We start from the raw sequence: 23,196 nt of genomic DNA, 5'->3' as shown, positions 1-23,196 counted from the left end.
ATCCGTTTTAATCTTTTCCATCATTGTTCCTTTATAGTTTATTATTATCTCTTTGGTGTTTTGCTATCTTAGTAAACTACTATTTTCAGATTTCCTTCGGTTCAAGGTAATTTTGAACGTGGCCAAAAAAACTCAAGATGCCGTGACTGAACTCCTTTAAAGCTGCACGGAAGGTCTGAAAATAAAACTTTAAGTCATGATTTTACTGTGAGATGAGAACAAACTCTTGAAACCTTTGGTAGAGTACTTAACTTCTTGAAAGTGTCAAAATCTGTTATGCATTAGACCTCAGAAATCCGATTCATTTCAGTACCACGAATACATTGCAGGGACAGCTAGTCTGGTGAAAAAAAACTTGGCAAAATTTCACTGGAAACTTAGTAATCGTTGAGTCACCTTCCATACTTGAAGCCCTTGAAGTGGGGTGGGGTGGGGGGTGGCTAGTACTGGCTACAGCACTCATTTCTCGGCCCAGAGTTGGCCAGTAACAGCATATTGTTTTTTTAATCAACTTTGCCAGGCTATAAACCAAATATTTTTAAGAACTTGTTAGTTTTCCCAAATCTTCGCCTCCTATTTCATGCTAAACATAGTATGCAAATGGAGTAAAAATACTGAACTTGATAATTCGTCGTGTCAATAATGCAGTGCAGTCCTGATTTTCTTTAACCAAATAGAAAACGACAATTTGTTCGAAAAATTAGGGAGCTCGAAAACGCAAAGGTAAATTTCTCCACTCTTTTTTGCCAAGGCAGGATCCAAAAAATCGGCATTCTATTGTATGTCCAAACCCAAGAAGACACCTATAAATTATCAACTATTTTAGAATGTTTTAAAAATATTTAATGAAGGTGTTTTGTTATCCCTTTGTCGATGATCGCCAACGATCATAGTCTATCTTTCTGTCATGTCGTTAAATTATCTGCGCACGCGATTTATTTCGAATTTTAGAGCATGAAGTTTTAAAGTAGATTATGTCTGTCACGAGACTGAAAATATATTGGTTTTGATCTCAGCTGCACTAACTCAGGCAAAGTGAATGTAAATAACTCGTTTTTCGACGTGAACCTCTGCACGCGAACCTCTGCACGCGACCTTGAGTTTCTATGGAAACGGAAAATTTGTTCTTGAATCTCATATCGACAAACGAAAAACCTGGAATTTCACGATTTTCACTGAGATAATAGCAAAGAAAAGGTACGACGAACAGAGTTGCGAACAAACATAACAAGCCATGACTAAATAAAGTTTTTCTTTAAGTTTATAAGCTACTACAAGTCCTTCCGACTTATGTTAAATTAATTTATTAATTATGTCTTCTATTTCTTGTAGACTCGAGCCATGAAGCGTTTTACGCTTATTGTTGTGTTGCTATCCATCGTGAGCACTTTCTGGGGTGTAAGTATACCTTGCTAATTTTCTGTTAGCGTAATTCAGTTATTTTAGCCAACATTTTACCTAATTCAGTTAATTGCGAAAATCCGTTTGCTTCAGAATAAGTTTATTACTTAATGCAAAATTTCATTCTAACCTAGTCTTTTCACTTAAGAATGATGTGTTGGGCTTCTCCCTCACGAACGAAAGAGGTAACGATCAGGTGGCAAATTAAATTTTGCATGCTAGTTATATTACTATGGTAGTTATAGGCTTTTGATATCTGTTATAAAGTACTTTCCTATATTTATGTTTTTATTTTTGCATATATCCTATTATTGTGCATTCTATGTTAGGTAATAGCTGCATGGCTCCTATTGATAACAGAGATGTTTTGTAAGCTCCCTGAAGGGACTACCCTGAAAATTTTAGAGTAGTTTTTTACTTTTCAATAAAGGTGTTTATCTATCATGTTAGTTAAGAGATCAATTTTTCGCAATTCTGTGGTGATACACCTAGTTCGGCGATATTCAATCTTACAAATCAATGTTTTACCAATGAAATGAAAAACTCGAATCCGAACTCTACAACGACTCAACGAAAACTGAACACTGACACGACTGATGGAATATTAATCAATGAAGGCGAAAATATAAGCATGCATTCAAATAGAATAGTTCACATTCGTCAGTCTTTTGTTCTGCCGTACCAACAGACATAGAATTTAGTACCTCTCAGAGCTGGCATGATAATTCAATGATTCTAACCACATTACAGAAGGCGATTCTGGTGCTTTTTAGGTGTCCACCCCTTCTATTGTATATGGAGCCCCCCCTGACTTGTTCCCTGTCTGCGGTGCGCCAGTAGATCGGCGACCTACAATATTTTTTAGGGCTAGTTTAATTTTAAGACCTTACCATTTTCAATGTAAGCGTTATGAACGTTGGCGGGAACAATACCAAACACGGGAGGCAGTGTTTTGTCACATTTTTAGATATTTATTATCAGATAATATTTTTACAAAATAGGTGTTTAAAAATGTGTTCTAAAAAAAAACAAAGGAAATCATGACCGTGACGGTGTTTGGATATCTGATCTTAATTAGCATAGAGTTTTACAATTTTAGTTCTCCGTTTTCTCCTTAGTTTTAGTTTTGATTGAGTAGATATATCAAACACTCAAGTGTTTGACCACATTTCCAAACACCTCGAACTTCGTCAAAAACACTCCGCTGCGCGTCGTATTTTCAACTCTTTTCTCGGTGTTTGGAAATGTGGTCAAACACGATCTTTCGTGTTTGATATACAAAGACGCTTCGACCTAACAACTTCAGTCTTCGTCGGCTTAAAAAGCTAACTGAAATTACTGGCTACCTAATGGTTTACTGTTAAGACAGCCAGAAATTTCAGTCAGCTTTTTAAACCGACGAAGACCGTCTTTGTATAAGTAGCTATAAACATTGTTTTAACGTTTTAGTAGAGTCAGTGTCGAACATTGACAACTTCGAATGTATACTACTGATGTGAATCTCTGGCTGCAATTTTAGTAAATAACTAATTTTCGTTTAACAGTGATGCGGGATAAAAAGCCTGGTATGTGTCCTAAACCAATTGGTCCTGGAGAGTGTTTTGAACTGTGCAGTGGAGATAATGATTGTCCTGGGAAGTTGAAATGCTGCTTTGACGGTTGTGGCCGGTTTTGTATGTCACCAGGTATATCATAAAACATGGCGTGCTTTATTCAGTCTTCATACGCACAGACTAGTTTTTCTTGAAAAGGTTTGTAAATGATTCAGTAATACCGTTTCAATTCTGCACGCGCTTTAGTTTGAGTTCTTAAGAACGGCGCTCAGTAAAAACCAGGCATCCGGTGCCAGAAGTTTAACAATTGATCTCGGTTTTTTGGGCTTACATCCAATAGGTATCAGGGAGATAAGAAACCTAATGTAGTTTGTTCGCTCTAGAAGTCTAATGAGCGAAAAACGAAGGAAGTTGATTTTTCAACGCTTGGTTTTTTGACTGCCGTTGACGTTCTTGACTTGTTACGTGTGAGAATGAAAATGAGCTTGTTTTTTTTTTCTTTTTTTTCCGTACACGAACTAAAAACTGGGAAGGTCTGACGTTACCAGAAACTCCTAGTGCTTTCACCGGTTCCGATCTTTTATTCCCCAACAAAAGCCTTTGCAAAGGAAACGGCATGGGGCAAAGCTGGTCACTATATAACTATTAATTCCACATATTATGTACAATCGCTATTTAGTTCGAGATTGATATTGACGTCGAAGCCTGAATATATTTCTCTTCTTTATTCAGTTTAGGGGTATTGACTGAGCAATACAGCTGCGCTTTGAATTGCCAAAGATGATAACATAACGAAGCGTTCGTCAATACCATGACTTCGATATTGCTGTTAAGGATACGTATCAAATCTACTGTGTTAGCTAACTGAACATGAAAATAATTAAGTCTTTAAAGCACTCCTGATCGCGGTTTGATCGAGTTCGATAATGGTTTCTGTACAAGCTGCTGCGATTAATGCTGGCTCATTTTCCGATTTCGTTAACACGCCCCGATTCTTGGCCTTGATCAAGGCCAAGAATTGGGGCGCACAAGCCTCTGGGAATAATTGTCTCCAGATTATAGTTTCTTGCCTCAACGGAATAATTGGACTTTTGGTTGAAACCCGATGAGAAAAGAGCGTGTCTAACGTTAAACAACCATGTATTTCGAAAGATCTTCGGGGTTAGTTGTTTAAGTACATAGAGAATGAATTATAATCCGAGATTGTTCACTGTGTTGAAATTCAGACAACAATTGGCTAAACTGGGAGGTATATTTTTCGTTAAGAACTATGCCATCATCAGACTAGAATGTGCAGACAAAGGTAGCTCTTAGAGTCGAAAGAGTCGAAACAGTTTTAACAGTGAACCAATTCCATTTTGCTTTTACTTTGCTCGAAAATGAAGAAACCTGGTGCGTTTGTAGGAAGACAAATAATTATTCGCACTGCATTGATTTCCCTTCGGATTGCCCTAAAACCATACTGTTATTTTCCTGCTCCTCAATATAAGCTCCTCACAGGAAGTAGGTACGGCCAGTTTCTGTTTTGTATGACGAATTTTATTATTTTAAAACATTGTTTCTCTTGCAAGATTAACTTGAGGACATTTATAACCGACTGATTTTTTTGTGTAAAGAAAAATAACAGGTTATTCAGTCTCGAGGTCCGTAACAAATTCGATATTTTACTGCCCTCTTTTACATCAACAAAAACGACATAATAACGGTATATGACTAGAACTGATTCTAGAGTTTGTATGAATAATGTTGGCTCAACTAATGCGCTCTTTGCCCTCAGAAAGGTACCATTTGTTTAAGAAAAAGAGAAAACTCCACGTGTGTCTATTCGCTCTGATGGTACATGAAGTAAGTTTTGGACTTTTTAAAAGATAAAGTCGCAACTGCAGTCTCAAACAAGATTTACCCAAAGAATAGTGATGACAATTTCCTAAGTCGTCCTCGTTTTATAAAAATGTTCTGCATTGCCATGGCATGTTCAGTACAGATATTGACTGCATAAACTCTGAAAATAAATTAATTGATTTCGAAGAAGAAAATCATTTCTTTTGCCACGTATCCCGTCAAGTTGTCTATAGTAAACTAAATTTTTGCCACTGTTGCTCATGAACACAAATTTCATATTAACAGAAATGCCGCTTTACATTCATTCTAAGCAAACTCATTAAGTTTAATGAGAGCTGTAGTTCTAGCAACTTGAAGCTGCATATTAAAAACTTGGTATCTGTGTCCAATCGCAATGGTTTATGCACAGTAAGCAAACATAAAAAGATATATTAGCTAAAAAGTTGTAATATTAAACTTACACCTCAGCTGTGTATTTATTCAGGCTGTACTAATGCTTGCTTCCTTAACAGGACACTTAGATACACTCTGCACGAAAGGCTTAAAAACTAAGAAAAACGTCTCGGTCCTTCAGTTTGAATCTCATCCCAATAGACACAGAATCCAGTGACGAAGTGGTAGGTTTTGGTGAACAGCCTTGGTACCGAAAATATTAACTGCAATACTCAAAGTAGCATTTTAATACATATATATCCATTGTTACATATCTTTTTGACCACAAAATTCGTATTCACATTTTCGATTTCTTCTAGAATTGAGCCATGAAGCGCTTTACCGTTGCAGTTGTGTTGCTGTCGATTGTTTGCACACTTTTGAGTATGAGTATATACCTTACTAGTGCTGATTTTAGATTTCACGAGCTCAAATGTTCTGTAAGGCAACTTTTTCGTCATTTCAGACATTTTTGCCAAAACGTGGACCTCCACTTCATAAAGCATGTGGGTAAACTCGCAACTGAGAAAAACATATCATTGTCCTACAAAAGGGAAAAATTCAGACTTCGGTGCTAAATTCACCTCGTTAACTTAAGAAGATGCAATTTTATTATATTCATAACATTCAATCAAGTCCAACCAGGTTTTTTTCTTATTTTTCCCTCTGTAGGATGAAGCAACAGGCTCCACCCTTAGGAAAAAAAGAGACGGTAGATATCAAAATGACTTTAAAATTGTCCTTGCAATTGAATTGCGATATTTTGCATCACTGAGAAATAAAGGAAAAAGGTTTCCAACCGAACGAAAAGATTTCAATTACAATCTATTTTTTTATAATGCAACCCTTATACAGGCTGATGTATGTCTACTGGTGTTTAGTCAGATTTGGGCAGCAAATGCGCCAAATTATTTCCAAACTGAAGGTTCCTCACCTCAAATTTATAGTTTACTGAAATTAAAACAAACAATGATTTGCGAAAGGCAAGGATTAGAATACACGGCCACTGTTTTCTCTTTCGCAAGTGTTAAAATAAGAAATTATCAGAGGGACTGATTGATTGAAGTGTTCCTCTCATGCAGTTGATCCGAAGGTACTAATGTGTCCAAGGCCGGGCCGGGCTGGAATTTGTGTCACAGAATGCGGACCTGTTAACAAATGCCGTGACGGTAAAGTATGCTGCTTCAATGGATGCGCATACACATGCGTTGATCCAGGTAATAACAGTTATTTTTTATTAGTAGTAATGGCTAAGCTATTAGCTGTTACCTCGATAATGATTGGAGAATGAAGAATAGGGAATAATCAAATCCCGTACTCGAAAACAGCAGGCTATCTAAGAAGTTTTGTTTCCTACATGGCATCGAACTGTTGAAAAATGGGAGATCAGAATGCCTCCCGAAAACAAAAACAGTCTTAAAAAGGCTAATCGTAATCACACAAATATGGCTTATCATGAACAGATATCCGCGAGTGAAGAGCTACCTGTTTGGTCCGTCACCACAGATATAAAATTTACGCGCAAAAACAAATCGTCATTTGATCGCCTGTGTCCTCGAAAAGTAAATAAGTAGTCGCTTTGTCTAGCCGGAATACTAAAGCCTGATATTTTGTCTTGTTACATGGTGAAAATGGACCATGATGAAAAGAACAATTCTGAGGTCTTCTTCTTTTTCATTTTTCACGCTTATTTAATTTGCAAAAAGGATAATTCTGAGTTCTCCCCAGAGTGGTCTGAATTTTGCAATACGGCATCATTTTCAGTAAATCGTCTTTCTTAAACATTGCTCAAAAGTTTTTTTTTCTTTTTTCACGCTTATTTACTTTGCAAATAAAAAAGAACCCGATCAATATTTCCCCAACAAGGACCTTGTACCAGTTTAATGACATAAATATAGTGTTTTCGCGTTCCCTTGGCCCCTATATGTGGTAACCTGACGTTTTTACTTCAATAATAAAATTATTTTTGGATGCTTGTTTTATCTTTCAGTTAGAAGGGGACGCTGAAGGGCCAGGTTACCGGAAGAACACATCAAAGTTCCTCATAATGAAGCTACAAATAAATATCAATAGAGGTTAAGAATAGTGGATAACAGCTGGCACGAAATTTTGGTGAATTTAATCAACATTAAAAGTATCTGTGAAAATACGAAATAAACTCTGTGTGTAGCTGCCTTTCTTTCTCAAAGCCAGCAGTGGCTATGATCAATGGACTGTTCGCACTGCCTACATAATTAGCCCGGCGCGCGGGAAGAACTAAGTACTTCAAATTCCGGCGTGTTGGGCCTGCGCGTTAGTGGCATGATGCATTGCGGTCTTCCCGTCAAATATCACGTACGTTCTCATTCACCTCGTGGTCGGAGTTCAGTGCAATTACAATTAAGTTTCGCCCCTCCCACCTCCCATGTGGCGGTCAGCGTCGTTCCCTACAATTTACAAGCCTCTTGCCCTGGCAGTCGCTGTAGGCCTATTGTATGTGGTTAGAATATTTTAGGCACAAAGTGGTAGGCAGAAACGATTACGTACAGATTTGTTCACATTATGTCAACACACAGCTCAGTAATGTGCCATTTACGATTCCAAGGTGTTATTTGGTGAAGCAAATAGCTATCACGGTCGTCTTGAAGTCTCAGCATACAAAACTGAGGAGATAATTTTCTATTTTCCTAAACGACATCAGTGAACGCAAAATGCGTTGGCGAAACTGTCAAACTATCTTAAGAGTGTGTCCATGAGAAAACCAGACAGAACCAGGCAAGAGGTGATACAGCTTAAATCATCGATTTCGCTTAAACTTGGCACAAATTTTGGGTTTGGTGAGTGAATTATTGTGGCAAAAAAATAGTTCAACATATTTTATTCCCTTCAACTTAGAGGAACCCCCTGCAAAAATGAACAGACAAAAATGAACTGAGAAATTTATTTCTCTCCGTGGCTTTATCTTAGTGAAGGTGCATATTTCGTAGTGTTGTGTGTAGCCTTTAATTGTTTGCAAATATCTGAAATGGGCAAAACCAAATACACATTATTTGATATGGATAGTAAGTGAGAGCAATCAATAAAGTTCTCAAAAAAGCCATAAAATGTTTGGGGACTTCAATATTTTTTCTGTGCTGACGTACTATTTATACAGAACTTTACGATTTATCGCCATTTCATGAACATCCACTAAAACGCAAAAGCCGTTTCTCTGTCTTAAACTAACTCGAAATCAGCAAGGAATATCTAGCTAAGCGTTTTCCTATCGTTTACGAGTAAAAATTCGGCGAAAAGAAGCACTTGAGATACTTCCAAACGTTTTTGGAGCTATCTTTTGTGGTATTCTCATGATATCGATGTGAATACTGCAACAAACAAACAGGCGCAATTTGGGCCCATTTTGCTGCCCATTGGGACACCATTGACCTGTCTGTAGTTATCATCATTCCTTATAGCCCCCAGTGGGGCATAGGGCCGCACTGTCTGTAGTGCCGGTCGCCATAAAAACTGAAAGCATTGAGTGTTAAAAGCAAAGGTCCACAAAAATCAAACAAAATCAAATTTCTTCGGCAAGGCTGGAAAACTCAGGTCTTTTGCGTATAACTAGCCCCTGGCAAAAATGCAAACAGGCTTTATAGTTTTTTCCATGAAATAATTTTGCAGAACTATTCCTATCATAACTATCAGTTATTGCAGAACTATTCCTTGCCTAAAAAAGGCAGAATTTCAAGAATATTGGATTAATCTAATTATTTGGCGGTGTATCAATATATATAAAGTTTAGTTTAGGCAAATGATTAGGCACTCGTCAAAAAGTTATTCTTAATCGCTTTTCTCCGGGTTCTTTGATTTTCCTCTCTCCAACATCTCCAAGTTCCAACTTGACCAGGATGATGTGACTTCCTCTCAAACATTGTAATGGATGATAGTATAGGAAGGATGGAGACCAGAACTATGGTTTGATCTGTTTTGGTTTTTAAGCTTTTCATTGTTATTATTGTTGTGGCTGGTCGCCGGATGCCTTGATTTTTTCATTTGTTGCCATGAATAATAATTAATTAATTAATTGTGTGCTAACTGTTCCAGAAGGGTCAACTAATGATAATCGAGATAAAGTGTGCAAATAATGTTGAATTGCAATATACTTGAGAGTTTAATTTTATGTGCTTTTGTTTTGCAGCCATTTAGTGACTGACTTGGGGAAAGAACAAGGAGCTGCTTAATTTTCAAATACAATTTGTGGCTGATCATAAATATGAAAAAGCTCCACTTGCGGCACTTAATAAAATGTTGTCCTCATATATTAAAGACATTAAAGAATAAAATCAAGGCAAAATGATACAGTTTACTTTTTCTACGTGCTTCCTGTTCACAATATGTGAAATCAAATGTCCAAGCATGACACATTAAAACTGCAAAGTAACGAGTGCATAAATTAGAGTAGATTACATTACCTCTCACTCTCTGGCTCTTGGAATGGCTATTAGTAAATTTGGTGGCGAAATACGGTTGGTTTAAGGAATATCTGGTTGAAAAAAAAAATCATCATTTCCGGAGTCGAGCGCACTAACCGTGAAGACACCACGACTCCACCCCGCGTCCAATGTGCCACAATAAAAATCCTTAGCGTAATTTTTGAAATCAAGCTTGATCGCTGGTGGCGGATTATTAAAACCTATTTAGTTGGAAGACTTGTTAAGAGATATCAGCCACTGATTGTAATTACAAGAAAAATTTATGCTTCGGTTAACCTTTAATCCAGGATTAGCGTTGACCGGCTCAGTTCCGAACAACCCGGTCCTAATTACAGTACGGTACTTGGTCAGCGGTTAACCTGGTCACGTGATACTGGTCAGAGGATACCTAGTTTCGATAGGTGTCAATTGACCATAAAATGAACGATCAATATCAAAGATGTACGCATCTCCGCATGTCCAATTGGCTACGCTGAAGTGATCTCTCTGCCTAATAAATTTTGTTGTATATAAGTTAAGTATTTTAGTTAGGCGAAGTTAAATAAATTAAAAAAAATAAATAATGTCCTATTAACTGGAGTATGGCCGCCATGTTGTGCGACATCGTCGTCGTGGTCGTGGTCGTCGTCGTTCGTATGCACCCACGAGTAATACCGCTAGCCATTTTATTGTAAGGAAAGCGATTTACGGGTTTCTATGAGTATGGGGCTCCGCTTAGCGGCCTTTTGGGCCGCCGGAGCTCCGCAATAATTGCAAAATTCGGAGGTAAAATAGGAATTCATTTTTTACTAGGCGTTGTCCTCGGGGTCACCGTCGTCATTGTTTAAGCTCTCGTCTTAACATTCACTTCATCAAAACGTGCTGATATGAACGCCCTATTGGAGCAATCCAAGCAATTTGCATGACTTGGGTTTAACAGGCCGGTGTCGTAAACAAGTGCTTTTCTTCAACACTTGACACCTAAGGAACAGTTTCACACGGAGAGCACTGCGCCATTCGTAACTTGCTGTACTAAATACAAGTTTGTGTTAGCTAGGTTTCTCATATAAGATGAATTTCATTTCCTTGTAGGATATTACATGATATCCCCTGATATTATTAAAGTAAGTTTATCTTAGATTAATTATGTCAGGACAAACACGTTTACAATTCTAAAATAGTTAATTCTTCAACACTGCAAGTCTAGTCCCGGGAAGCTAGGATCTGTTTGCTTAGGATACGTTTTTTTTAAAAATATTTTTACAGCATTGAAAATTAAAGTTATCGAAAGGGAGCTATTTTCTCATCATGTATGGCAAACTATGAAAATCCACTTTACTTGGAACAATTAGATTGGCAGTTTTTAAAGCTGAATCAAGAGAACTCTCTCATTTTTTGTTTGTTTACAGCTGAGCAATCATACTGCTTTGACAAGTGACAAACAAACCAATTGTAGCTACAGATTATTCACTCTAAACTGCGTTTAATTTACTTTGTATCCTAACAAACCGAGCATTTCATCTTTCTCACTGCGACGCTGCAACACCATAGTTTCTTTGAGACCCGTTTCCTTGATCCGCGTGCAGCAATACGAACCCTCATTTTACACTGAGATAACGTGTTGAAGTCGTAAACCATGAATGGAAAATTGTTGACGGTTTTGCTGCTCTGCTTTATACTAAGCAATGTGAGTACCCAAAAATACTTAGATACAAAATTCATTATGTTTAAGGGACAACGTCGCGCGCCCTACCTCATTTGTCGTTGCGTTGTCCAAAATAACCTTCAAACAAACGGGAACGTTAAATAATAGTTTGTTAAAGTGAAAAAAGGAACAACAGGATTGCTTTTGGAAAATTGGAGACTAAAAACGATGAACCTGCAATGTTTCTATTCACTGTTTCAGCCGAGATAGCAAGAGGCACTCCCTGAAATTGAACGTTATTGGCATATTTTGAGTAAAAACCCCATAAAAGGACGATACAATTTTATTATTTTCATAACATTTCGTTAAGTCCAACCTGGTTTTTTCTTATTTCACCTTCTACAGGATGAAGCAACGGGCTCCGCCCTCAGAAAAAAAAGACAAGGTAAATATCAAAATGACTTTAAATTTGTTCTTGCATTTAAATTGCGTAATTTTGTCATACGGTCGTGATCGTAGCACAGGTTTTAAAAGGGAAAAAAACAAAAAACAAAAAACGCTTCCAACTGGACGAAAAGATTTGAATTACGTAATGATTCTAACACTTGTTAAAAATGGCCACAGTCGCAACCTTTTGTTTTCGTATGAAAACGCATACTTTTTGATGCGTTTTCGCCTATCGTCTACACTAAACGACTGAAAACGAAAATGAAAACGGTTTCAAAACTTGAGAGCAGCCTTTTAAAAACGATACGTTTTTAGAGTGGACAGGTAAGAATGCAGGCTTTGAAAACGATGACGAAAAATGACGTCATGTACTCGACTGTTGTTTCCATCAGCGTTTAAGGGCGTTTTAGTGTGAACGATAGACGTAAACGTCGTTTTCGTTAAGACGAAAATGGATACTTCTAGAGCCACATCAATGTGGCGGCGGCCTTATAAAAGCTGTCGACTGGTGTTGAGTCATGTTTTTGTGAATGCGCCAAATTATTTCCAAATTGAAAGTTGCTCGACTCAAATTTATCTTTTACTAAGGTTAAAAAGCACTAATTTGCTAAAGGCAAGGCAACACCATTAGAAAACGAGACGTTTTTCGCTTTTGCAAGTGTCAACATTAAAAATCATGCTGAGTAGGACTGATTGACGTGTTCGTCATGCAGGCTCTTTTAACCCTGGTCTCAGGCCAGGATGTCCCAAGCCGGGGATAGGACTTTGTGTTGAAGGATGTGGAGATGGTAAGGAATGCAGAGATGGTAAGATATGCTGCTTCAACGGCTGCGGACACACATGCGTTAATCGAGGTAATAGTTATTTTTTATCAGTAGTACTGTATTAGCTAAGCTATTTGACAATCATTCCACGAGCGCGCGTTGGATGTGAGATGGTAGATAACCAACGAGGCGCGTAGTTCCGAGTGGGCTATAATCATCTCATATCTCACAAGCGCAAGTGGGATAATTGTTTTTTATTAAAAACGCCCCCAAAATATAGCAAACAAAACTAACATAAAAATAGGAACGCCCCAAGAACTCACGCGTTTGAGTACCATATTTGTAGAGCATGATATTTGTCTCATAACCAATGATGGCTAAGCCAATGAAAACTCTCGAATTGCATTATCCATGCAATGTTCCAGTTTTTTTATAATAGCAGTTAACTCGATGATGATTGGTCAAGAGCGAGTTAAGGTGGGACACAGCATTTTTTCAAACCGTTTTCGTGGATAAGATTTAATTCCAAACCGTGGTAAAGTATACATTTTTAGAAAGCTTAAGGACCAAAGATTATGAAAAAAATATTGTTGTACCCTAAAACTATATTGTAACCTGGCACCGGCTGATTAAATCTGCCACCTGCTGGGGAATGCCAGGGCTTACTAAAGAAAATATAACTCCTACAAGAACTGATCAAAATGAATAATTTTTACATTTTTTAAAAGATGACAAATAGCTTGCTGTTTTAAGCCTAGAGATTTTTGAAAAGTTAAAAACACATGAAATGGTAACAGGTAGATCTGATACAGAAAATCTGGCATACGTTTCAATGCAAAACTTCTACAAAATGAACTGGATGGAAATTTTCTATGCTTAAAACAAAAAAAACTTACTCAGAACAACAAATCCTGAAAATTTCAGCTTAATTGGACAAATCCTTCTCAAAATATCTTTTCTCAAAGGCAAAAATAACTCGTTTTGAGAAAACGAGCTTTGGACTTACAGTAAAAGAAATTCTCAAAATAAAATTTCAATACCTTAAGATTCAAATTCCGATAAAACAAAACTTCAATTTTTTTTTACAGAATTTTAGGGGTTAAGTCCCGCCTTATTCAGTGGTTATCAACTCATGATCAAGTAAATTGACTATCGCTATTCATCCGTTCACTTGTAGCCTGCGAACAGGCTCCCGGTTGGGTCAATGGGTTTAGTGCGAGCTAGCCAAGTGTGGTCTGGGGTGAGCGGGGAGAGTCGAGAGCGAAATTGTGACGAGGGGGAGCGCAATTCGCGGATTTTTTTTTTCCGTCCCCGCCGGATTCTTTTTCCGCCCTCACCGGGAGCCTGTTAATAGGCTAGTTAACTTGCCGCGTGTTCAGCCGTTCGAACGGATACCGTAAGAAATGTTTTCACGTGAGAAGTCACATATTTGTTGAATCATTTTTGTGGTTGAATCGGCAAAGTTCTTCTTTTAACGACACTTTTAGGGTCGAGAAAGTAAAATTGGCGATGAACTTACTTCTTTTAACGTGACGCGTAATTAGTGAGAAAAATTCAGCGTGATGCGTGATTGGTACCCCACCTTTGCCACCCTCTTATTAATATTATGATGTAGTTAATTATTACTTATTAAATCATCAATCAAAAGCGGCCGTGACACATGGCCAAATTATTATCCCAGCAGGGCGCTGTTTTTATTTTATTTGCTCTAGCCAGGAGCCATAATCGGGGACGGAGACCGCAAGCGCGCGCTATTTCTAGTATTGGGGTTGTCCCCATGATATGGGACAATAATTCTATTTTTAGAACAAATTGGGCCATCGCCTGCGGCACACGCGCGTACATGCTGCGAGGATTTTTGCGGATGTCGCGCGGGAGAAATGGCGTCCGAAATTCCGAAATTTTTCATGTTTTTGGCCCAGAACTCAACGCGTTTACGTCTGTTGGAATTTTTCTTTACTATTTTCGTCGTAAGCTGCTCCAGTTTGAGTGAAGTAAGACAGTGTCGAATTTAGGTATGTTCCGCTTCAAGCTTATATATATCGCTGACCAAGTTGTGTTCCGACGGATGCTTCTTTTACATGAACTGTACATTACTCCACTTTAAATTTCACATATGTTGAAGATTAACAGCTTTTCCATGACACAGCAAAAAAAACTAGCTGGATATATTTAGATATAGCAGAGCTTTAGGACTTCATAGTTTCCTAGCTCCTCTTGCCACACGCTTGCGAGCAATTTGCCAGTCTATCGCGACTGAAAAGTAAAACAAAATAATTGCTAGTTTGGTCAGTTTGAGTTTCGCCTGAATTGTAAGCAACGCTTGCTGTTTCATCAAGGCCCAATAACTTAACGTCCGTAGATACTGCTCAGTTTTATTCGTGTAAAAATCCACCAAATTCTCTGTTGTCGATGAATGAGAGCGCCCGCCGATGCTTGTTTTGTACAGTCAGTAAACATGACAAATTGTACTTGCGCCGCACTTTCGTGTGAAAACGTACATCGAACTCAAACAATAATTCTATGGTTTTTTAATATGTTTAAGATTGATAAATGTTTGAGAACATACTAAAAGCTAAGCTGAAAATATGTGAATAAAGCAGAAATAATCAACAAAGTTACGTTGACGCTTTCTTTAATCAACTTCGAATAACGATTTCGATTTTGTTGATCGAGTTATCAAAACTCCTTGTTTATTTTCATTTTCGTAGTGTAAAACTTCACTATGTTTATGTTGAAGAAACCCACATGATGTTAGTAGCATTTTTTGCGTTCGTGAAATTTGTTGCAGCATCTCAGCACAAAAGATAACGAAAGAAATCTTTGTCAAGATTTGTTGACAATTAAAAACACCGACTCGGACTTGAAAGTGCACGCGCTGCACTATGCAAATGAGCTAATTGCATGCGTCAGACTTTCCTTTCAAAAACTTTTGCAAGCTCACCAAACAAGCAGAAACAATAAGAAACCATCAAAACAGGTTTTGGTTATGATTAACCATTGTCTGAGAAACTCACAAATTAACTCGATACCAGAGTAGAGAGTTTTCTTGCTATATTCTTAAGTCAGAACAAACGCAAAAACATACGCGTAAGCTTACAACTAGCGCGACCAGATCTTATTATTCATTCCCAGCGCGAGATTGAAGTCTTGTTTTCGACCCTGAAAAACCCACCTTTTCCGTTGGCTCAGAGCATAAAACTACATATAGGCGCCCTGGTTCGTATTCCCTGCCTTATTCCCTGCCATCGCTGTGAAAAATACGCAAGATAATCCCTCAAGGTCTCTCAACTCTCACCATTTGATCACGCAACGTGACAACATCCACGCGAGAGCCCCCGACATGTGCGTGGATCCGCGCGGATATATGACGTCAGGATGGCGCAATTTGTTCTAAAAATAGAAAAATTGTCCCATATGATAGGTGCGCGCGGATCCCAAGACTTAACGGTCTCCGTCCCCGATTATGGCTCCTGCTCTAGTAAACAGAGCTCGACCGTTGGCTTAAATCATTCTTGTTGTCATTATTATTGAAAACCACCCGAGAGAAGGGGGCATAAAAGATGCGGTATCGAATGGTCCCATTCAATTTAAAAGTGCTCGCAAAATTTGGCCCTTGCTCGAATTACTCCTAACAATCGGATGAGTGCTCCCTTACTCGTATTCGCAAAATTTTTGCAGCTGCTCGCATGCTCGGATTCTCGTTAAAATGTGCTCGATTCTCGTTTGGCAAAACTGAGAAACGTTGGGGAAACGCGCTATGAAGTCTATGAATGTTTCTGAAAACATGCTTCCCCAGTTTCTTCATTTGAAACTGACGCGCGTAAGAATTCTTTGCGAAAGAATATTGCTATTCAGTACCATTCGACCTTCAGAACCTGTCAGATCTGTATGGCTGCAATTGGTTAGATCCTAGAAGCCTCCAAATGAAGCTTCATAGTGTTGAATCTTTTTCAGACAGTCAGCGGGCAGTTTGCCGATCATCGAAACCGAAACTCAAAATGCCTGTTAGACTGAATGCCACGTTTTTTACATTTCCTAAGAATTATACAACCAAAAAACCTTCGGTAGAGGTGCGAAATTGAATAAATTAAGATTAAGATAGCTGTTCAATGTTCATGTTCATTCCAATGAGGTGTCAAACACTGGTAATGAGTTCAGTGTCTGTTCAAAACCTAAACAAATACTTTTGCGCGGATGGAGTCTGACTGTGTGTTAAGGCTCGGTTTCTTCTTGTGAATCCACAACATTTCGTGGATCAAGCAATCGAACTTTCCCTGACATTTCTTTAGGATCTTAAAGTTGTTAGTCAGGTCACCAACTGTATCAACTCGGTGTTCATTTTGAAGGTGTTTTCCGATGGCGGTAAATCGGTGTTCCTCAATGCGCTTGTAAAGATGACGGCTAGTGTAACCGACGTATTCTGCATCACACAGATCACATATATAGTTATAAACAACGCACTGTTGATTGATCAAAGGTGGTTTTGGCTCTTGTACTTTGAGATCATCGCCAATTTTACGGCTTCTGAACACCGGCTGTAGTTTGTGATCAAGTTTATTACTCAAGTCCGAGAGATGTTTCTTTAATATGTCCGCTGATTTCTGGTCTTTAAAAGGCAGGACAATGCGGTAGATATTCTCTGTTGGAGGCGTCGATCTTGTGTCTGGTGACATCACTGAATTAACGAAACGGGTGATGGTGGAGTTCACAAGAGAATCTGAGTACTTGAGGTTAGAAAAGATCAGTTTAAGGCGTTCGCATTCTGTTGAGAATAGTTCCCATGTTGAGGACAAGCGGTAAGCACGGTTTAACATGGTTTTAACTAAAGATCTTTTATAGCGGTTGTCGACATGACTTTGGTGGTGTAACAGGAGACCAGTGTTTGTGGGTTTACGGTAAACACTTGTTACCAGCTTGCAGCCCTTCTTGCATATTTCAATGCCGACAAATGGTAGCTTACCGTTAGATGCGATCTCATTACCAATGTTTGACACCTCATTGGAATGAACATGAACATTGAACAGCTATCTTAATCTTAATTTATTCAATTTCGCACCTCTACCATTGGTATAAATTAGTTTACTTTTCGCACAAATATTTTTTAACTTGAAAATGGTGCCAGGATGACACCGAAACGTCGTTGCTCAGTTTTTTCGCTAATCTTTATTGTTAACTGTATTTCCAAATTTAATCTTATAAAAAACCTTCCATGTTACAACTCTTCAAAGTTTGGTAGCTTTTAGCTTCTTCTCATAGTGTGTTCTCAACGTCGGGTTAGAAAGCTTTAGAAGCTCACTTACTCTCGTGAAGCTACGTGACGTAATTTGGATGTAAGCTGGTGGGATTGGTTGAACCGCGTTCTCGCCCATCAAGTATCCTGTTTTGAAGGCGTCAGCCAGATTGCTTGGCGCAAAACAACGTTTCCTTTTAATAAAAGAGAGATTCCAACCAGCAGAAAATTTACGAAGTGCTCGCTGCTCGCCATCCATATTTTGTAAAACGCTCGCTGCTCGCAAGAAAAATGTGATCACTGCAGCTCGTACTCGCAAAAATAAACGTACTGCTCGCATGCTCGTAAATGCTCGTAAATACCATTCGATACCCCTAAAAGAGCCGTTATAATAAACATTGTATTTAACTTTTCAAAATTGGAGAATAGTGGTCACGCTTTTTTTTTCTTTTTCACGTTTATTAATTTTACAACGAAAAAAAGGACTCGACCAATATTTCCCCAGCACGGACCTTGTATCAGTTTAATAACATGTATATAGTGTTTTCGTGTTCCCTTGGCCCCTATATATGGTAACATGACGTTTTCTAATCAACAATGATTTAGATAAACATATACAGGCAAAAACTAACGATAGACAAATCCGACGTTTCGGCGACATCTTGGCGCCATTGTCAAGGGAAACTAATTAAATATGCGATTTCAAGAGTAACTAAGAGTTCAGAGTTTCTAATTTGCATAAGTTAGACAAAGACTTAAGCGCGAACTGAGTCTGATTGTACATTTAAACACGGTCGTAATTGTTTAATGAGTAACATCTCATTAATGAGACAATCAAACTTGCTGTGGCATTTTTTCAACACGCTAAACAGTTGCGAAGGTCATCCGGAATCCTGCCTGCGTGTCTATTATCATAGTGATTGCGTACTGACGAGGTCTTGCTTCTATGTCCATCAACGCGTACGAACAGATTGCCACGGGTGTAACCGACATAACCAGCATCGCACTGGTCACACTTGAAGTTATACACAACGTATTGTTGATCAATGAGCTGAGGCTTAGGTTCGCTTGTCGGGAACTCCTGGCAATCTTGCGGCTCGTAAACACCGGTTGAACACTAGTCTGCAGCTTCACACTGAGATCTTTCAACTGTGTCTTCACGATATTAGCAGACTCCTGGTCTTTAAAGGGTATGACAACCCGAGTAGTGTTTTCTGTCGTAGATCTGGACCGTAATGAGGGCTGGTCAGCGACCTTTAAATTTAGGAAGGTTTTGACAGTGGAGTCAACAAGGTGCTTGGGATATTTCAGTTTAGAGAAAACAGACTTCAGTCGTTCGCACTCCTCAGTGAAGTAGGACCATGACGAAGACAGGCGATGTGCGCGATCGAGCATAGTTGTCAATAGTCCGCGCTTGAACCTATTATCGACATGACAGTGGTAATGGAGAAGCAGACCACTGTTTGTTGGCTTCACAAACACTTTAGTTTCAATACGAGGCGCTCTGTTTAGGAGTTGAGTACCGAGAAAGGGAAGCATTCCATCATTTTCGACCTCCATAGTGAAGTTGATGGCGGGGTGAGCGTGGTTGAGGGTGTTAAGAAAGTCCCTAGTTGTAGACAAATCGGGCATCACAGTGAATGTGTCGTCAACATATCGACGATAGTAAGGTGGCAGCTTGCCCTCGACATCTAATTTCTCTTCAATAGACGACATGAATACGTTGGCTAGCAAGGGCCCAAGGGGGGACCCCATCGCTACTCCGTCGATCTGTTCATACAGGGATCCATTAAATTGGAAAAGCTGCCCCTTGGTGGCCACACCCAAAAGATCAATAAGGTCTTGCTTTGAAATGTTCAAATCATACTCGGAATTAAACCAGTTGTTTCTAAAGGCTCTGTCTGCGAGAATCGTAATAGTTTCATCCAAAGGTACATTCGTGAACAAGGAGGACACATCATAGGACACCAGCAAGTCACCAAGTGTTATGTTGAGGTCTCGCGGTAGTTCGTTCACAAAATCGAAAATGTCCGTGACTGTGTACTGATTTAACGACAACGGTTTGAGCTTGTTGTCCAACCATTTCGCCAGAGCATAATTATACGTATTAGTCGCTGATAGGATTGGTCGCATGGTGGACACTATCATCCGCTTTTAGCAAAGGAGGCTCGTGTACAATCTATCATCACAAGGATCCTCCCTCACGCTGTGGCCCAGTCTCTTCGTCCGACCGGTTCTAGACTGGCACACCTGTACGGGTTGCCGAAAACAGACAAGGAGAAATTAGCCATGCGACCAATCCTATCAGCGACTAATACGTATAATTATGCTCTGGCGAAATGGTTGGACAACAAGCTCAAACCGTTGTCGTTAAATCAGTACACAGTCACGGACATTTTCGATTTTGTGAACGAACTACCGCGAGACCTCAACATAACACTTGGTGACTTGCTGGTGTCCTATGATGTGTCCTCCTTGTTCACGAATGTACCTTTGGATGAAACTATTACGATTCTCGCAGACAGAGCCTTTAGAAACAACTGGTTTAATTCCGAGTATGATTTGAACATTTCAAAGCAAGACCTTATTGATCTTTTGGGTGTGGCCACCAAGGGGCAGCTTTTCCAATTTAATGGATCCCTGTATGAACAGATCGACGGAGTAGCGATGGGGTCCCCCCTTGGGCCCTTGCTAGCCAACGTATTCATGTCGTCTATTGAAGAGAAATTAGATGTCGAGGGCAAGCTGCCACCTTACTATCGTCGATATGTTGACGACACATTCACTGTGATGCCCGATTTGTCTACAACTAGGGACTTTCTTAACACCCTCAACCACGCTCACCCCGCCATCAACTTCACTATGGAGGTCGAAAATGATGGAATGCTTCCCTTTCTCGGTACTCAACTCCTAAACAGAGCGCCTCGTATTGAAACTAAAGTGTTTGTGAAGCCAACAAACAGTGGTCTGCTTCTCCATTACCACTGTCATGTCGATAATAGGTTCAAGCGCGGACTATTGACAACTATGCTCGATCGCGCACATCGCCTGTCTTCGTCATGGTCCTACTTCACTGAGGAGTGCGAACGACTGAAGTCTGTTTTCTCTAAACTGAAATATCCCAAGCACCTTGTTGACTCCACTGTCAAAACCTTCCTAAATTTAAAGGTCGCTGACCAGCCCTCATTACGGTCCAGATCTACGACAGAAAACACTACTCGGGTTGTCATACCCTTTAAAGACCAGGAGTCTGCTAATATCGTGAAGACACAGTTGAAAGATCTCAGTGTGAAGCTGCAGACTAGTGTTCAACCGGTGTTTACGAGCCGCAAGATTGCCAGGAGTTCCCGACAAGCGAACCTAAGCCTCAGCTCATTGATCAACAATACGTTGTGTATAACTTCAAGTGTGACCAGTGCGATGCTGGTTATGTCGGTTACACCCGTGGCAATCTGTTCGTACGCGTTGATGGACATAGAAGCAAGACCTCGTCAGTACGCAATCACTATGATAATAGACACGCAGGCAGGATTCCGGATGACCTTCGCAACTGTTTTAGCGTGTTGAAAAAATGCCACAACAAGTTTGATTGTCTCATTAATGAGATGTTACTTATTAAACAATTACGACCGTGTTTAAATGTACAATCAGACTCAGTTCGCGCTTAAGTCTTTGTCTAACTTATGCAAATTAGAAACTCTGAACTCTTAGTTACTCTTGAAATCGCATATTTAATTAGTTTCCCTTGACAATGGCGCCAAGATGTCGCCGAAACGTCGGATTTGTCTATCGTTAGTTTTTGCCTGTATATGACGTTTTCTCTTAAATAATAAAGTTATTTTCGGTTGCTCGTTTTATTTTCCAGTTGAAGTACCCTAAAGGGACAGGTTACCGGAAGAGCACATCAAAGCTCCTCATATTGAAGCTAGTAATAAATATCAATAGAGGGATTAGTTGACAACAATTGGCACGGAATTTTGGTGTATTTAATCAACATTAAAAATCATCGTGTCTGTAAAACTATGTTTCATCTGTGTGAAAAATCAATAAAATTAACTGTATAACTTTCTGTGTGTAGCTGTCGTTCTTCCTGTCGTTTTGCAGTGCTAAATGGTGAATTTTATCATTATCAGGGAAAGTTTGCTTTGAAAAAAAAAGATTTCGCGTGCGTAACTAGTGCCAGTCCCAAACCGCGCGTTAAAATTTTAAATCCCTAAAACTTCGAAGAAAAGAAGGGTTCAGATTTTTCTTATGAATAAGAAATACCTTAGCCTTCTTTATAATATAGATAGGACCCTGCACGCGCTTTGATTGGTCAAAAACCCATGTTTAATCAGCATATAAAACATAGAAAAAGCGTGTCTTATTGTTTTTCGCCGCATTACCTCTATATCATAAAGCAAATGAAGAAGCTTAAGCCGGGTATTACACCGTGATTAAACACTCCGGACATTTAAGAAAACTCGAGAAATGTAGAAAACACTCGCCTGCGGCTCGTGTTTTCTACATTTCCCTTGTCAGTGTTCTCAAATGCCCGTCGTGTTATATCACAGTGTAATACACGGCTTAGGCATTTTTATTTGTTAAATATAATCGTACGTATGGAATTACTGTTAACACGTAAAAAAGGAAAGCTACTGTAGAAAGTCTGTTAATACGGGTGTTTATGACCTCATAATGCGAGTTTCATAAAACCCATACGTAGCATTAAGCACGTGGATGTTCTTAATCTGTTGACACTAATTTAAAGTTTCGGTATTAGAATCCTTTTAAGTTTTTTCTGTTGTGGTCACGTGACTGGTCAAATATGGCCATCATTTGAAACTTTTCAGGACTCCTCAATGGAACAAACCTGTGCAAAAAAACTTATCCTTAGGAGGTCCGGTTTTCAAAATATGACGGTTACAAACCTTCCTTAGCAACAAAGTCATGACCAATTTGTAGTTAAGAAAGACCCCCCTTAACTGAAGGCAAACAATGGTGGGTAGAAACGATTACAGATTTGTTCACATTATGTTAACGCACAGCTCAGTAATATGCCATTTACGTTTCCAAGGTTTTCTTTGGTCAAGAAAATAGCTATCGCCGTCGTCTTGAAGTCACTGCATTTAGAACTGAAGAGGATAATTTTCTATTTACGCAAACGAAGCTAGTGAGTGCAATGCGTCGGTCAAAGCATCGAACTACCTAAATAGGTATCTAATCAGAGCAAAGCGGATCAAATCGCCATGTTCTTTGTCAGGGTTTCTTTGCAACGTTTCGACCAAAATGCAGTTTAATCTCCGCGGTACTTCCCCACTTACACTAAGTAATAATTAGTTGGAGTGAAGCCCCTTAAAAAGCATATTTTTTGTTTACCTCCTTGAAGCCCTATTTTTTAACATGCCCCACCCCCTGCGCCTAAATCCCACCAGCCTCCCCTATCTCATTAAAATTGAACGGTCAC

The 23,196-nt window shown here is 39.1% G+C and overlaps 3 protein-coding genes across 4 annotated transcripts; all 3 read left to right on the top strand.

Moving 5' to 3' along the window:
• The first annotated feature begins 1,090 nt into the window (after window positions 1-1,090).
• Window positions 1,091-4,895, top strand: LOC149107465 (omwaprin-a-like). Its single transcript, XM_089296980.1, has 5 exons — window positions 1,091-1,197; window positions 1,333-1,398; window positions 1,550-1,586; window positions 2,946-3,086; window positions 3,687-4,895. The coding sequence occupies exons 2-5, from the start codon at window positions 1,342-1,344 to the stop codon at window positions 3,689-3,691; spliced, it is 240 nt and encodes a 79-aa protein (XP_089153106.1). The 5' UTR covers window positions 1,091-1,197; window positions 1,333-1,341; the 3' UTR covers window positions 3,692-4,895.
• A 386-nt stretch (window positions 4,896-5,281) lies between these two features.
• Window positions 5,282-7,386, top strand: LOC149107464 (chelonianin-like). Of its 2 annotated transcripts, none has more exons than XM_089296977.1 (5): window positions 5,282-5,413; window positions 5,549-5,614; window positions 5,901-5,940; window positions 6,311-6,445; window positions 7,219-7,386. In XM_089296977.1, the coding sequence occupies exons 2-5, from the start codon at window positions 5,558-5,560 to the stop codon at window positions 7,233-7,235; spliced, it is 249 nt and encodes an 82-aa protein (XP_089153103.1). In that variant the 5' UTR covers window positions 5,282-5,413; window positions 5,549-5,557; the 3' UTR covers window positions 7,236-7,386. The 2 variants fall into 2 exon arrangements, with proteins under 2 accessions (XP_089153103.1, XP_089153104.1); XM_089296978.1 differs by having other exon boundaries at window positions 5,284-5,436.
• Window positions 7,387-11,150: 3,764 nt separating this feature from the next.
• On the top strand, window positions 11,151-21,819 carry LOC110039824 (chelonianin-like). The gene is made up of 4 exons (XM_089296979.1): window positions 11,151-11,348; window positions 11,712-11,751; window positions 12,467-12,607; window positions 21,616-21,819. Exons 1-4 carry the CDS (start codon window positions 11,298-11,300, stop codon window positions 21,627-21,629), a joined length of 246 nt encoding a protein of 81 aa, XP_089153105.1. The 5' UTR covers window positions 11,151-11,297; the 3' UTR covers window positions 21,630-21,819.
• The last annotated feature ends 1,377 nt before the right edge of the window (window positions 21,820-23,196 follow it).

Source organism: Orbicella faveolata, unplaced genomic scaffold (genome assembly GCF_042242905.1).
Source record: "Orbicella faveolata isolate gen_17 unplaced genomic scaffold, um_ofav_v1 contig_27, whole genome shotgun sequence".
Lineage (NCBI taxonomy): Eukaryota > Metazoa > Cnidaria > Anthozoa > Scleractinia > Merulinidae > Orbicella > Orbicella faveolata.
This window is presented reverse-complemented; position numbering and strand designations above follow the sequence as displayed.